General features: G+C 48.3%; 9 protein-coding genes across 9 annotated transcripts; 4 read left to right on the forward strand and 5 right to left on the reverse strand.

Moving 5' to 3' along the window:
• Nucleotides 1-356: 356 nt before the first annotated feature.
• EV420DRAFT_1473952 (ThiJ/PfpI) lies at nt 357-1,329 on the forward strand (the record flags this gene model as incomplete). Its single annotated transcript, XM_060469179.1, has 7 exons — nt 357-416; nt 463-576; nt 625-810; nt 857-903; nt 956-1,058; nt 1,108-1,182; nt 1,234-1,329. The coding sequence occupies 7 exons, from the start codon at nt 357-359 to the stop codon at nt 1,327-1,329; spliced, it is 681 nt and encodes a 226-aa protein (XP_060338516.1).
• A 135-nt stretch (nt 1,330-1,464) lies between these two features.
• On the reverse strand, nt 1,465-2,398 carry EV420DRAFT_1635495 (uncharacterized protein; the record flags this gene model as incomplete). Its single annotated transcript, XM_060476459.1, has 4 exons — nt 1,465-1,642; nt 1,695-1,797; nt 1,857-2,097; nt 2,150-2,398. 4 exons carry the CDS (start codon nt 2,396-2,398, stop codon nt 1,465-1,467), a joined length of 771 nt encoding a protein of 256 aa, XP_060338517.1.
• Nucleotides 2,399-2,448: 50 nt separating this feature from the next.
• EV420DRAFT_1299570 (TLC domain-containing protein) lies at nt 2,449-4,200 on the forward strand. The gene is made up of 6 exons (XM_060468371.1): nt 2,449-2,608; nt 2,671-3,166; nt 3,215-3,505; nt 3,553-3,783; nt 3,838-3,932; nt 3,983-4,200. Exons 2-6 carry the CDS (start codon nt 2,732-2,734, stop codon nt 4,020-4,022), a joined length of 1,092 nt encoding a protein of 363 aa, XP_060338518.1. The 5' UTR covers nt 2,449-2,608; nt 2,671-2,731; the 3' UTR covers nt 4,023-4,200.
• Nucleotides 4,201-4,307: 107 nt separating this feature from the next.
• Nucleotides 4,308-5,586, forward strand: EV420DRAFT_453534 (Snf7-domain-containing protein). The gene is made up of 5 exons (XM_060482193.1): nt 4,308-4,730; nt 4,790-4,967; nt 5,017-5,131; nt 5,187-5,301; nt 5,355-5,586. Exons 1-5 carry the CDS (start codon nt 4,550-4,552, stop codon nt 5,420-5,422), a joined length of 657 nt encoding a protein of 218 aa, XP_060338519.1. The 5' UTR covers nt 4,308-4,549; the 3' UTR covers nt 5,423-5,586.
• EV420DRAFT_453585 (NLI interacting factor-like phosphatase) lies at nt 5,555-7,412 on the reverse strand. The gene is made up of 4 exons (XM_060482195.1): nt 6,299-7,412; nt 6,129-6,245; nt 5,954-6,068; nt 5,555-5,895 (listed from the first exon to the last, which is right to left on the reverse strand). The coding sequence occupies exons 1-4, from the start codon at nt 7,235-7,237 to the stop codon at nt 5,750-5,752; spliced, it is 1,317 nt and encodes a 438-aa protein (XP_060338520.1). The 5' UTR covers nt 7,238-7,412; the 3' UTR covers nt 5,555-5,749.
• A 1-nt stretch (nt 7,413) lies between these two features.
• On the reverse strand, nt 7,414-8,448 carry EV420DRAFT_453571 (uncharacterized protein). Its single transcript, XM_060482194.1, has 4 exons — nt 8,206-8,448; nt 7,900-8,152; nt 7,689-7,846; nt 7,414-7,639 (listed from the first exon to the last, which is right to left on the reverse strand). Exons 1-4 carry the CDS (start codon nt 8,211-8,213, stop codon nt 7,462-7,464), a joined length of 597 nt encoding a protein of 198 aa, XP_060338521.1. The 5' UTR covers nt 8,214-8,448; the 3' UTR covers nt 7,414-7,461.
• EV420DRAFT_1686074 (MFS general substrate transporter) lies at nt 8,332-10,561 on the reverse strand (the record flags this gene model as incomplete). The annotated part of the gene is made up of 13 exons (XM_060479281.1): nt 8,332-8,636; nt 8,688-8,828; nt 8,882-8,998; nt 9,054-9,143; nt 9,194-9,484; nt 9,540-9,676; nt 9,723-9,807; nt 9,862-9,874; nt 9,931-9,944; nt 9,996-10,067; nt 10,118-10,225; nt 10,280-10,299; nt 10,349-10,561. 13 exons carry the CDS (start codon nt 10,559-10,561, stop codon nt 8,450-8,452), a joined length of 1,488 nt encoding a protein of 495 aa, XP_060338522.1. The 3' UTR covers nt 8,332-8,449.
• A 199-nt stretch (nt 10,562-10,760) lies between these two features.
• EV420DRAFT_453717 (uncharacterized protein) lies at nt 10,761-11,734 on the forward strand. Its single transcript, XM_060482196.1, has 4 exons — nt 10,761-10,964; nt 11,018-11,042; nt 11,097-11,448; nt 11,508-11,734. Exons 1-4 carry the CDS (start codon nt 10,768-10,770, stop codon nt 11,600-11,602), a joined length of 669 nt encoding a protein of 222 aa, XP_060338523.1. The 5' UTR covers nt 10,761-10,767; the 3' UTR covers nt 11,603-11,734.
• Nucleotides 11,706-13,377, reverse strand: EV420DRAFT_1626151 (ThrRS/AlaRS common domain-containing protein; the record flags this gene model as incomplete). Its single annotated transcript, XM_060475996.1, has 4 exons — nt 11,706-12,375; nt 12,426-12,763; nt 12,814-13,190; nt 13,251-13,377. The coding sequence occupies 4 exons, from the start codon at nt 13,375-13,377 to the stop codon at nt 11,706-11,708; spliced, it is 1,512 nt and encodes a 503-aa protein (XP_060338524.1).
• Nucleotides 13,378-13,431: the final 54 nt, after the last annotated feature.

The raw sequence follows: 13,431 nt of genomic DNA on the forward strand, positions 1-13,431 counted from the left end.
GATTAGTCACTACTAACAATCTTTTCCCGATATTATAGAAATACCTACTACAATCCAGGTACTAGAATCCAGTAGTGTAGACGAGGGGAAATATTGTTTGTACAATAAAATAAGTATGGGAATAGTTGACTACTCATTCTTTCACTCTGGGCTACTTCTATCCCCCTTCCCGCAATGTGTTGACCTAGGTTTGAGCTCAAGGTACTAGCTGTTTGCCCTGTGCTTGAAGTACCACCTGCTCAGGCACTATGACGTCGTCGTAAGATTATTTTCGCAAGGTCATCAGTGACGAACATGCGTCTCACAAATGATCAGTGATGATTAATGATAGGTCAGCCTTGGCCTTCCACGACATCATGCCTTCAGTTCTCTTTGTACTTACTTCAGCCGACAAGAACCTCGTTGGCGGACAAACTGTAAGCACAATCATCGCATGTGCGTCCACACACTGACTTCCTGTAGGGTTATTATTTGCCAGAAGCCGCGCATCCATACTATACGCTCGCACCGCATGTCAGCATTGACTTTGCCTCTCCCAAAGGTCCAAACCCTCCAGTCGATAAAGGCAGTGTCGAGGTGCGAGGTTTGCTTCTTGCTGAAAGTATGCGCTTAGCTTTGCAATAGGCGTTCGCAAAAGATGACGAGAGCGTCAAATTTCTCAACGATGAGGCTGTAAAGTCCAAGCTAGCCAATGCGAAACAACTGTCCACTGTGAACGCAAAAGATTATGATGCCATCTTCTATGTTGGTGGCCATGGACCAGTCATTGATCTGCCAGATGACTCCGTGAACATCAAGCTCGCCACTGAGGTTCGTATCACTCTTCATAATGAGACGATATTAAGAGTCCGTGCAGTTCTACCAGTCAGGAAAGATTGTCAGCGCAGTGTGTCACGGACCTGCGTAAGTCTTGTGTATTGTGCTGTGGCGATCGTTAAACGTTGGTCGCATCTAGTGCTCTCCTTAACGTCGTAGATGCAGAGGGGAAGTCTATTTTCTCCGGAAAGGAGTTTACTGGTTTCTCCAACACAGAAGAGGAGGCCGTGCAGCACGTTAAAGTGAGTGCAGCTCCACGTGTCATTCGGTTTATTGATTATATTGATGTAGGCGGTTCCATTCCTGCTTGAAACTGAGCTCAGTAAGCGCGGAGGAAAATATGTAAAGGCAGAGCAGCCTTGGGGGGTAAGATCATTTCGCTGACTTTCGGTGTGTATCAGACTGACGTATTCTTAGGCGAAGGTGGTGGTCGATGGTAATCTGTACACGGGACAGAATCCAGCTTCCGCAAGACCGTTGGCAGAGGAGATTCTCAAAGGTTTGCAAAAATGAGCAATAAAGCAAAGTAGTTGAGAGTAGTCACCAATGCAGTTCACGATACTGTTGTATTCAGACATTGTCAGTGAAAGCGAAAGCATCTTTATGAGGAAAGGACTATAGATAGTACAAAAGGACGCACGCGACGTGTTAGATATACGCCACCGACATTTTCCACCCCTTCTTCAAGCTGAACCCGTCGAGAGCGTTCCTGGCCACAGTCGCCAGCTCGGCTGTCTCGAATAGTACCTGTGCGAGTTTTACTTTCGCGCCATCCGCATTGGGCGTCGGTGATTGGGTAACCTGTGTGGCTTGGAAGCCTCGGTATCTAGAAAGAAAAAGTCAATGTTATGCACTATGCCCATGATGAAAAGGCTCACTGTTGGAATAGCACTGCAAGTACATCGTCTGTCACTTCCTGCGGAAGATTCGTACACAGTAGTCGCGCTGAAGGCTGGTCGACTTGAGGGGGAAGTGCAGCCGCTTTAGGTGGAAGAATGTGAAACAGTTGTATATTATATGCAGTGAACAACACGACGTACAAGAAAAGGTAGGCCGTGGAGGGGCCTCGTCATCGTCGTCGTCGTCTATCTCCATCTCCTCGTCATCTTGATCCTCGGCTTTATCCCGTTTCGCATTAGGCTCCTCTGCTGCCTCTGTGTCCCTGCGCCGCTTTTTGTCTCCATTGACGAATGCACTAGCATTTGCAGATTTTGGTGGTACAAAGTCAGGGTCTTCTCTCCGGAGAGTCGCATACGATTTGGTTTTGGCATAGTCGATGTGCTGGGCGACAGCAAGTGAGAACACGAGCACCAAGAGACGGGGACAAACGAACCATGGGTTTGTCGTAGAACATCATGCCCTCGCATGCACGTAAGGCTGCAGTCGCTCCCGCCAGGTCGGTGAAGACAAGAAAGGCCTGACCTCGCATCGCTGGGCTTTTCGACGCGACTATGTCGACGAGTTTGCCGTATGTCGTGAAAAGAGCAAAGAGCTGGGTGCGCAGCTCATCCTTGTTGACCTTGTCGTTGAGATTGTTGACGTAGAGGGTAGCATTGGGCTGGTTGGACGACGACGACGCCATGGACGGTGGACCGGTGGAAGCAAGAAGGGATCAATATTTCCTCGAAAAATACATATTCCCACGGTCCCAGCTTGTCCAAACGGACAATATTTCCTCTGTAGAAACACGTCAGGACGACGGCGTCGGTGCTGCCTTCATTATTCCTGGATTTTTTCTCTGTTCTTTGGTGGTAAAATTGGGGTAAATTGGACCCCTAGACGTCCATCGGTGGTGAATCCGTTCGCAACTTTTTTTGAGGAACGTGGGCTCATTATTTTCATGTTTGCATTTAGATAAGGGTGACCCTATAAATCCATTCTGTTTCGCTTCCTGCCTCTTGCCTACGACCACCAAATGATTTCTCCGGACAGTGCAGGATGGCTGGCCCCATACATCGCCCCGTTTGTAGCTCTCTCCTATCCAACCGATACCCCATCAAACGTAGATTCTTTCCCGGACGCTGCCTACTACCAAACGGGACCAAAAGATTTGTGTTTAATCGTAACATGTATTGCTGTAATGGCCGTTGTTCGTGACGCGTTGAGGCTCGTTGTGTGCGAGCCCTTCGCGCGGTGGAAGCTGACGACGGCTTACGAGGCGCGGTGGTCGCGAATGACCAACGGCACTGTACGCACCAAGGCGAACGGGGTTGCCAACGGCAATGGCAATGGTCATTCTATACCGCGTTCGCGCAAGAGGGATATGCGAAAAATTCATCGAAGCGTGATGCGATTCGCGGAACAAGGATATCAGGCAGTTTATTATACCCTGATGTGGTCTTTTGGTTTCGTACGTTCCTAACATCTTTCCGTCTTCTTGTATTGACTGCGTTTCCAGTACGTTCACCTTAATCTGCCAACCACTGTCTTAAACCCGACCGAGGTCTGGAATGGTTATCCTCACATGCCCCTCGCTGGACCTTTGAAGATCTACTATCTAACCGAAACTGCGTTCTACCTACACCAAATGCTCGTCCTCAATGCAGAGGCCAAGAGAAAGGATCACTGGCAAATGATGGCCCACCACTTTATCACCGTTTTTCTCATGGGTACCAGCTACTACTACAATTTCACTCGCGTTGGTTGCTTGATCATGGTTCTGATGGACTTCTGTGACATCTTCCTCCCTGTGCGTGTTCTCTGCCTTTTACTGTCCCTGGTTCTCATATTCCTCAGATGGCCAAAATGCTCCGCTACCTGGAAGTCACACAGGTTGTTTGTGATACGCTTTTCGCCTGGTTCATGCTTTCATGGTTCGTTACGCGCCACGTACTATTCAACTTTGTTATCAGGTCATCACTTTACGACCTTCCACGACTTATTCCGTCCCAATGGCACCCACAGTCAGGGCACTTCGTAACCAGTGGATCCTATGTCATGTTTAACGTGTGTCTGTGCGCATTGCAGGTGAGGAAATGCTTGCTTCCCTGCTGACCTCTAAATAACAAGCTGTCTTTCAAGATCTTACAAATAATATGGTTTGTGACCATCTCCCGGGTGGCCTGGGGTGTGGTGTCGGGTAAAGGCGCCTCTGACAGTCGGAGTGACGATGAAGAGTGAGTGCTTCATTTTCATGGTCACTTCATAAATAACCTTTCACCTTCAGCGATGGCGACATGGACACTGAAAATGATAAGGACAAGTAGCCTTAGATCAGAATCAGTGTGTTGCGGGGCAACTTGGTTTTCTGTGCGCCATCTTTACAACAGAGGATATTGCTTCCTTGTGTGACAAGTTCGGATTGAATGTGACTGTCAGAAAAAAAACCGCAAAAACGCGTAGTCAGCGAAACTGGACCAGATTCAACGAGTTTGCAATGTCCGGAAGCGCACATTTGACTGATATTGATGCTCGGGCCGTTTTTCCGCGAAGAATACCTGCTTGAATCGTCAGCGGGATCCTGTTGCCAGTCCTAGTTTTGTTTCAGACTGGTCAAATTTTCCATGTTATCGAGTCCACTCAGAGCGGCATACTAATTATAAGACTCCATTAAAGTTGTCGGAACAACAAGTCAGAAAATCACGGGTCACGTCTGTGACGCCGTAACTACCTTATCGAGAGCATCTTACCGCATCTTGTACACTCTACCTCATCAAGGGGACGTGACTTCAGGACATATATACCTCTAGCTCGTCCTTTCTCTACTCTTCAATTCACCCTCGACCTTGTACCAATGATGGCCAGTTTTATGAGCTATTTCGGCACCCGACGGGACCCTAAGCAGTCAGCGAGGGATGCCATAGTCACACTACGTCAACAGCTGCAGATGATAGAGAAGAAGGAGGAATACCTGCAGAAGAAGATTGACGAGGACCTGAAGAAGGCCAAAGCAAACGCTGTTTCCAACAAGCCAGGTGCGCCGCCCAAGCTCTGTGTCCCCCAGTCAGAACTCATTGACTCGGCTCACCCCAAGTGGCTACACAGGCTCTGAAACGGAAGAAGGCAAACGAACTCGAGCTGGATCGCCTTGCTGGGACACGACTGCAGCTTGAAATGCAAGTTAATACGCTCGAGTCGGCGAATTTGAACGCGGAAACGATGGCGGCTATGAAGAAGGCGGCTGATGCATTGAAGGTTATTCATGGGAATATGTGCGTTTGCCTTGTGGTCTTGTGTATTTCGTGCTTATGGTTTGATTAGGAATGTGGACAAGGTCGATGCGACGATGGCAGCTGTGAATGAACAGAGAGCGGTGGCAGACGAGATTGCTGATATCATATCAAATCCTGCGTACACAAACACGGACTTGGATGAGGCATGTTACCTGCCTTTCTCATTGTTATATTGGCTAATGATCGTTGTATTTCCAGGATGCTCTCAAGGCAGAATTGGATGAGCTTGAGCAAGACGAGCTGAATGAACGATTAATGGGTGCTGATCATGTACCGGTGCATCAACCAGAGTCAGCAACAGCACGGAAAGACGGTACGCACCTTCTTTGTCTTTCCATTCGGTCACTGACGTTGTTTCCTCTATAGCTCCGGTTGCTGTCGAGGATGACGAGGAAGCTCAGCTTAGACAACTACAAGCAGAACTCGCAATGTAGCTCCTTAAACCCTTCTTCCGTTCAGTTCTATCATCTCCATTTGTTCTATTACTTACATCACGAGTCTTGTAGTTTTCTGTTGATTTCTGTTCCAATATTACCACGCCATTGTATATTCGGACAAGGCAAGATGCGATACTGAAGAGGCGAACTCAGACAAGATGAAGCGGATACATTTTGATGTACAGAATTTACATAAGTTAAGGACGTTGCTGTCTTTGCTATTGGTATCGACGATGAAGATGCCCGAAGTACGCTATAATTGGAATGCGAAGAACGAAGACTAGCACCCGGATAATAATTCTACAGAGTAATATGATTAAAGCGTCATGAGGAGGATCCGCCTACACAACGGAGGCCTAACACACGACGAACGTCCGATGTAAAGCGTAGAGAGTCAAGAACAGGAAGAAGGTCCAATAAGGCCTCATCTGAAGGATCGTGAGTCCACCCTTCTATCGGGATTCCATTAGCTGCGAGAGAGTAAGTCGGTCAGGTCGTAAAGCAGATGGATGGATAGAGGAGACAGACCTTCATTTACACGATAACTTATAGGCGAGTTGTCGACAAGACAGACCCGTGCTAGGTCACCCTCTACGACTGAAAGATCCTTGGTGTAGGAACCATTAGGTAGTTGAGTACATGACTGCATGTGGCGCCGATGTCAGGGCAACCGGACAGCGAGAATACGCGAAAAAGAACGCACGTCTCTAAATAACCGAGTTGAAAGTATCCCCCGGCCAGCATCTAGCCAGTCGATGACGGGATCTGCGTATTCTTGCATTGATGCAGTAAATATTACCAGTGTGTACCATCCCGAAACCTGTAGTATGCATGATGACGGCATGTCGAGCATAAGAAACGAATACTGCGTACCGTGCGCAAAAAGAAGTCTACAAAAGGCCTCTTGTACACATGATATAGTGTGCTGCGCCCACCCATAACAACCTCCACCACATGTCCGGAGCTCTTGTTCCGCCTGGTAAAGGCGCTTAGGCCGAAAAAGCCAGAGCCACTGGACGAAGCGGGCATAGGCCGTGACGTTGAATGGATGAGAGTTTCATCGAGATCAAGAACGAGGGTTTTAGGGAGATGGAACGGAGTCTTTCGGGTAGTAAGGCTGGGTGTTGATGAGCGAGAATGAGTAGCCGAAGAGATCTCTGGCGGTTGGGGAAGAGGCGAAGGCAGCGACGAAGACCTGGCATCGAGAACGGCCGAATCGACATATGAACGACTGAGGGACGGAAAGAGGGGAGTTTGAAGGAGAGATGGAGCTGGCTTTGCTGGCAAGAGATGGAGAGGAGAAGAGGCATCATCTGTGTCCTCATCTGTGCTGTCCTTCTCCGATGACGCGGCAACGACCTGAATCGACATCGGCTGGCGACCCTGAGCCCCGCGCGATTCGATCCAGGACGTCCAGACAGTCTGCAGGGCGTCCCAAGCGAGGACAAGGACCCGAACGAGGAATATGCGATGAATGAGGGTGTTGAGGGACTCCTTGGGTACGACCTGCATGTCTATCGAGACAGTGGGCGGCGAATCAGGGTGAGGATGAGTAGCCCGCTTTGCAAAGGATATGAAATGGGAAGGAAACGAATACGAACGTTTCGTTGGGGTAGAGTTTTCCTGGGGCGAAAAGAGAAAGGACTTTGTGGACCAAGGCTTCACACGCGGCAGCGGCGTCTCCGTAGCGGATGGACTGCGTCGGTCGGGATGGAAAGGTTGAGGCTGTTCGGACGTCGTCGGGGTCGACGGCGGCGTCCTGGAAGAGGCAAGGACGTCGAACTGGCGCGACAGGTAAGCCAGAGAATTCATCCTGCCAGCGCCGTCAACGACGAGTAAAAGTAATACTTATCGAATAATGGAAAATAAGAGGAATACTGGGATGTCCGTTGGACGGACCAAGGATGATGGACCCAGTTTGTGATAATGGAGGATCGTGGGTCACTGCTTCAGATCCTAATCACGCGCCGCGTCAAAGTTTGCAGTTGATTGGCAATTTCCGGCTTGCTTTTCGTTTCGTTTCTTTTTTCTTTGTTTCACGTAGATATAACACACGACCATAGATTGTAAAAACAGTCCTTGTCCATCTCCTGAATAACACTGGACTGTCGAACGTTCGTCCGAGCCGGCTTCCCCTGCGGATCTATATTTCTTCTGATGATTCCACTTTTCCCGGGGCCCATCCTTTCTGGTACCGTGGTCTTATCTTCATGTCTGCGGAATGGTCAGCAGGACAACCTACTTGTCGCTGATGGTCACTTACACCACGTCCCTTCCGCTTAGAACTCTCCCATCGCCAACGTCTGCTTCTTTGATTCTCGCCGGTCCTTCGCGGCAAATCTCTGGCGATGTAGCACTGCTCTGACTTCCTTTCATCCTTCGTACTGCAGTACGTTCTCCACGCCAGACGTTATATGCAGTCTGTAATTATGGGGTAAGATTATTTCCGCATCAATAATTAGCCTGGTACGCACATATGCAACGACCATCGCTCCAGCACAAGTAATCACGCCAGTCGAAACGGGCCGTCCTTTGATCCCTTCGATGTGGGGCAGATGCATCATATGCATCCGCCGAGATGATTGGATAGCGAGAGCGCGAGTCATTTTCAGGCTTTTGATAGTTGTAGTGGGATGCATTATGGCCCCACCTTTTTTTACCCCGCCTTTATGTGCTGCACCAAGCGACTCGAGATTCTCCCCTCGTTGCCTAGAGGGACCCGGACCTCTATAGAAAAACGGTCATACCATTCACAAAGTCCCCCTTATCTCTCTTCTTACGTTTCCATAACGAGTTACCCAGGACAACTTCCATCGTGCTCACGCCTCCAGACAACTCGAGAGCAACGTTTATGAACAAGAGGGTCTTTTTCCCGTGCTTCTCCGACCATTATCGGATCTACCCGCTCCTCCTTACGGTCACCTGTGCAACTATGCTTCATTCCTTGAAGACCTAGATTGCTCCTTCCATACAACTGCAGCTTTACACTGTGCGCGAGCACCGCCTCTCCTACATACGTACACATCAAATCAAGTACCTAAAGCCGTGAGCATCCACTCCCTTCTCCTCTTCATCTTTATCCATCTTCTTGTTGAGCGCAATGAGGCATTGCCTGAATATATAGTTCATAACAATCGTGAAAGTGAATACCGCTATGCATGTGTAATATGAGTTGTTATATGTGGGGCCCCACATACTCGGCCATACATAACTGCAAAAAAAGATTGGTGAATTCGAGAAAGCTCAAGATTAGTTCGCTTACGATCCAGCGACATTTCCGAGTTGCGAAAATGCATTGGTTAGAGCGAGTGCGACAGCACGCTTTGAAGGAGGCCTTGGGAAGCAATTGCTAATCCAAGCGTACATCACGACAAAACCTGCGTAGCTCTGAGCCATTAAGAACCTAAAACAGCTTCGTAAGCAAAGATTTAATGCTATATGTCAAACATAACGCACAGAGAAACATATCGTGCAGCGGTGTTCATGGTGGAGACTGCGATGATGAACCCGATGATACCAAATACAAATGGTATGACTATGTGATAGAATCTCTCTTTCGTCTTGTCTGAATGGCTGCGGTGTCGTTGGTGAGAAGACGCATATTTTAACGAGCAAAACGTTCACTAACCGGGATATAATGAATGATAATATAGTTGTAAAAATGAACGGAGGAGCACACAGGAGGAGAGACACCGTGCGGTTGTATCCCATTGTAGCACTGGAGAGCACGCTTAAGTCGACATGTACGATGATTTGGACTTTACCAACCTTAGCGTAGGGAAATATTGATTGAACGAAAGCCCCACGACTTGAGCGGTCAAGGCCAGGGACATCCACCAAATCTTCCAATCCTTGAGCGCAAGCCAAAGGCCGCCCAAAGGACTTCCGTCCTCAGTTTCATTTTGATCACCAACGCCAACGTCTTCTTCCATTCTCTGGATGGCAAGTTGGCGCTCCAAAGGAGAGAGCCACTTGGTCGTAGCAGGAAAATCGGGTAGGATAAATATGGCTAGGATAGCAACGAAGACGGTGAGGGAACCCTCGATATAGAATAGCCATCTTGGTAACAATGTCATCGTTAGTACGACTATATTGACGTGAAGCAGATGTTTACCTCCATGCGGCGTGTCCAAGCTTTCCTTCCATACCACTCAGAATACCTGATGCAAACAGGTTGCCAAAGGCATTACTGATAATGTTACCACAGTATAAAATTGCCGTTCGAAGACCAATTTCATCTCGTTTATACCACTGAGGATTCGTCAGAGATGTGAGATAAAGAAAGAACTTTACATACTTTGGATATCAAGAATAAGGCTCCGGGAAAGAACGCAGCCTCCACAAAGCCGAGGAAAAAACGCGTCAACAGTGCCCCAACAAAACTAGGAAAAGTTGTTGTCAGCAATGACGTTACAGAGAAGCAGTAAGATGCTTACTTGTGCGTGATGCCTAGTGTCCATCACTCCATGTCAGATGCTACATCTTCGGAGAAAAAGGCCACCCACCAGTAAGACATGAGCTGGCAGCGCAATAGCGTTAGAGAAAGAAAGGTAAATAACGAGATACGAACATAATACCCCAGACTATCATGCATGCAGGAAGGTAGAGAGACGGCTTTCCAATCCAATTTAAGAACATATTTCTGCATTACCAATGAGATGATAACATAGATCGATAAGAGAGGATGCTTACGATGGTATCTGCATAATGATATAGCCAACATACAATATCGACAGCAGTGTCGCAAACTCTTCGCCTTTGAGATTCAAGTCATCTTCGAGGCCTCGGAGACGCGCCGCGCTTGATAAGTTGATTCAGGATACCATGCCATAAGTGTTTCTATTATAAATTGACGCAGCATTGTTTCTGTCGATCTGATTGCACATCCATTAGAAAGGTAGGAGCCAACAAAATTAGACTTACATAATTTAAGATGTATATGAAGATGAGGATGCTCATCCGCAGGTCAATCTTCCAAAGCAGCTTTTTCTCCAGAGAAATACGAGTTTCATGGCCCCCATACTTCGCGTCGGGATCCACGCTACCATGTTGTCCTTCTTGCGCATGGATGTATTCATCGAGACGCTTTTCAGGATCCGAGTCGTTGAGAGTCTGGTCGTGAGTCGGCTCTGTCATGGTAGCAGGAAGGAACGATGAATCGATACAAGTCCGGATCTTTTATTATTAATGCGTGTAGGATTAGCTTCTCAGCTGATTGCATCGCTCCGGTATTTTGTAGCATGATGGCGTGTGGGGTAATACAGGGAAGAACCTCGGTGAAATAATGCACGTGCTTTGAACAATGACGAAAAGGCTACACGTGACGGCGCGCGTCGTTGAACATGGACCGCCATCAGCAGGTGGGCGAGCTCATCGACAGTCTTGCCGTCCTCGACAAGCACGCAGTACCTCTTCAGGACTCGTGCCCTATTTGCCTAATACCTTTTACTGATTTCTTCAACGACGACGGTGATAACCTGGCCCCTGATTGCGGCGTCACCAAACTCGATGGTTGCGGGCACGTTTTCTGCAGGAAGGAGTAAGCTTAACCTTCTGTCCTCCTTGCAGTACTGTTGCTAAATGACATGACAGCTTGATAGAATGGATCCGTACTTTGGTCAGTGCTTTAGGACAATGCACATCCATGTATAACTAATGCATGTCACTTCAGCATGGTAGCTGTCCTACTTGTCGCCACGCATTTCTTGACATACGGCCTCCTTCTGAGTCGGATGACGAATCTTCTGATGGCGGAGAGTACATTCCGAATGACGACGATGACGATGAGGCCTTCTACGGCGAAGGCGAATACGAAGAATTTATCGAAGTGGAGGAGGACTTGATTGATATCGACCCAGATGACTATTCTCCTACCGACGAAATGGATTTGGATATGTACAGGACCTGGCAGATGCAGGAGCAGGGTGACTTTGAAGGCGAGTGGGGTCTTACCGATGCTGACTCGGACTCGCCGTCTGAAGGTGACATGAGCTGGAATGAGAGTGACAGGGACAGTTCCATGGGTGTGTTTGCCATGTCTACTGTTCTATATTGATGCATTGCCTTAACTTTGATTTCATAGTTGGTGAAGACAATGTCACTGTCAATGAAGCCGGCAACGAGGCCGATGACGCTACCAGCGATCTCACCAGAGACGTTGAAGATGAGACCAAGTAGAATTCATCTCTGCATTAAATTATCCCGCAACATTACGCATCCTTCACTGTACAGTGTAATACCACCACCACCACCATCATTTATTTTCTGCCTTATACAAGTCTTATATATTAGCCAGTGCAGCCTCTGTAGCAGCATTGTCCTTGTCTTTCCATACGCCTGTAAATTTACCGCTCCATTTTAATCCTTTACCGCCGCCCTTCACTCCCAACTTAGCCTTCAAGTTGTCCCCTACCTCCTTCACTAATTTGTCGTCTGAGCCAATGACCATCACAATAGTAGTACTTGAACTACTCTGGGAAGAAGGTGATGATGAAAAGACGAGAACAAATCGCCGCACAGCAACCGTCTCCTTCAGGGCGTCCGAAAACGCAACGCTGATCATTGACAGAAACCCGAGAGCGTTGCCAGAATCGTCAGTGCGATGGATATGTTTTTCGAACATTTCGCCATCGGCAGAACAGAGTTCTTGATATAAATTTCGGCTGATGAAAGCTGCCAACTCGCTTTCTACGTCCTGGACACGTTTCTCTGCCTTCTTCCGTTCATCGATGACTTGGTTGACACGTTCCGGGACCAACGGGGCACCGCAGCTCAGATTAGACGCGGTACTCGCGAGGAGGGAATGTGTCGAAGATAAATAAGTAATAAGGCGAAGTCCACAGAGGAAATATAACCGCGCAGAAGTAGTGGACGAGCGGGCTAGCGCGTCGGTGTGAGGTAGAAGGAAAAGTTGGAGGTTCTTGATGCTAGGAAGATGGGTGCCACAACAACTAGCAGGTTTTAGGGAATATCTTTTTCTTATAAACGGCCTGATACTCACGGGTTTTTATCGACACCCTCTATAACAACTACTCGTTTTACTCCTCCAGTGTAGTCATCGGGCAGACCCCTGCCTACCGCACGACCGCTCTCGAGCTTCGGGACTTCGATCTCTTTCCCTGGCTCCAACTCCTCGACTTCAATGTGGACGTTTCTTCCCTCGAATACCAATCTATTAGCTTCGTCCTGGATGGACTGGATCTCTTCAACCGTCATGCCTCGAGGAACTTCGACATAACAAGGAGTAGGATAACTTGTTAGAGACCAAGAAAGTGTGGGTAAATTCAGGCGAGTTTCCAGAAGCGCCGAAAGAAGATGCTGAGATGTATGCATTGACATCTGACGGGAATGTCAGACTGATTCCATCATGAACGAAAGCAAAGACTTGCGTGGTCATATCTTCTATTATATCCAGCTTGATCGAGGGCAGCGGTGACTTTGCTACCAGGTGAAAAGGCAATCAAGGCCGCATCTACGCTGCCGTACGGAACGTGAACATAGTGAACGGCGTGTCCTCCGTGTCTTTTGGACTGTACGACACTCCAGACCGTACCATCCAGAGTGGTTATGATTCCAGTATCTGTAGGCTGGCCTCCCCCTTCCGGGAATATTACAGTGTCGTGCAAAACGACTTCCAATATAGGATCATCTGGTAACGTCGGCGCAATAACAGCCTTCTTCGTTTTCTTTCCTGCTGGTGGCAGTGCCGGCTGCGATACTACACAGTTTACAACCGTGGTCTCTATTTCTCGCAGGAGAGGGTCGCCTGGACCAAGGACAAAAACGAATCAATGATGATTGCTCGCGATACGAGGAGATAAAGTACGTTGACAAGCCAAAAGGCCCACTGGAATAGGAAGCCGGGGGTCTGTACTGACGCGCAACGACGGCGAGATAATCCTGTGGTAGTCGTGCGGTGTCGTCGACGGCAGAAGAAGAGCAGTGGCAGCCATTTCTGAGGTAATGTCAAGTCGGGAGAAGGAAAGAAGCCGTGAGAAACTGGCTGA

Source organism: Desarmillaria tabescens (genome assembly GCF_030435595.1).
Source record: "Desarmillaria tabescens strain CCBAS 213 chromosome Unknown EV420scaffold_2, whole genome shotgun sequence".
Taxonomy (NCBI): domain Eukaryota; kingdom Fungi; phylum Basidiomycota; class Agaricomycetes; order Agaricales; family Physalacriaceae; genus Desarmillaria; species Desarmillaria tabescens.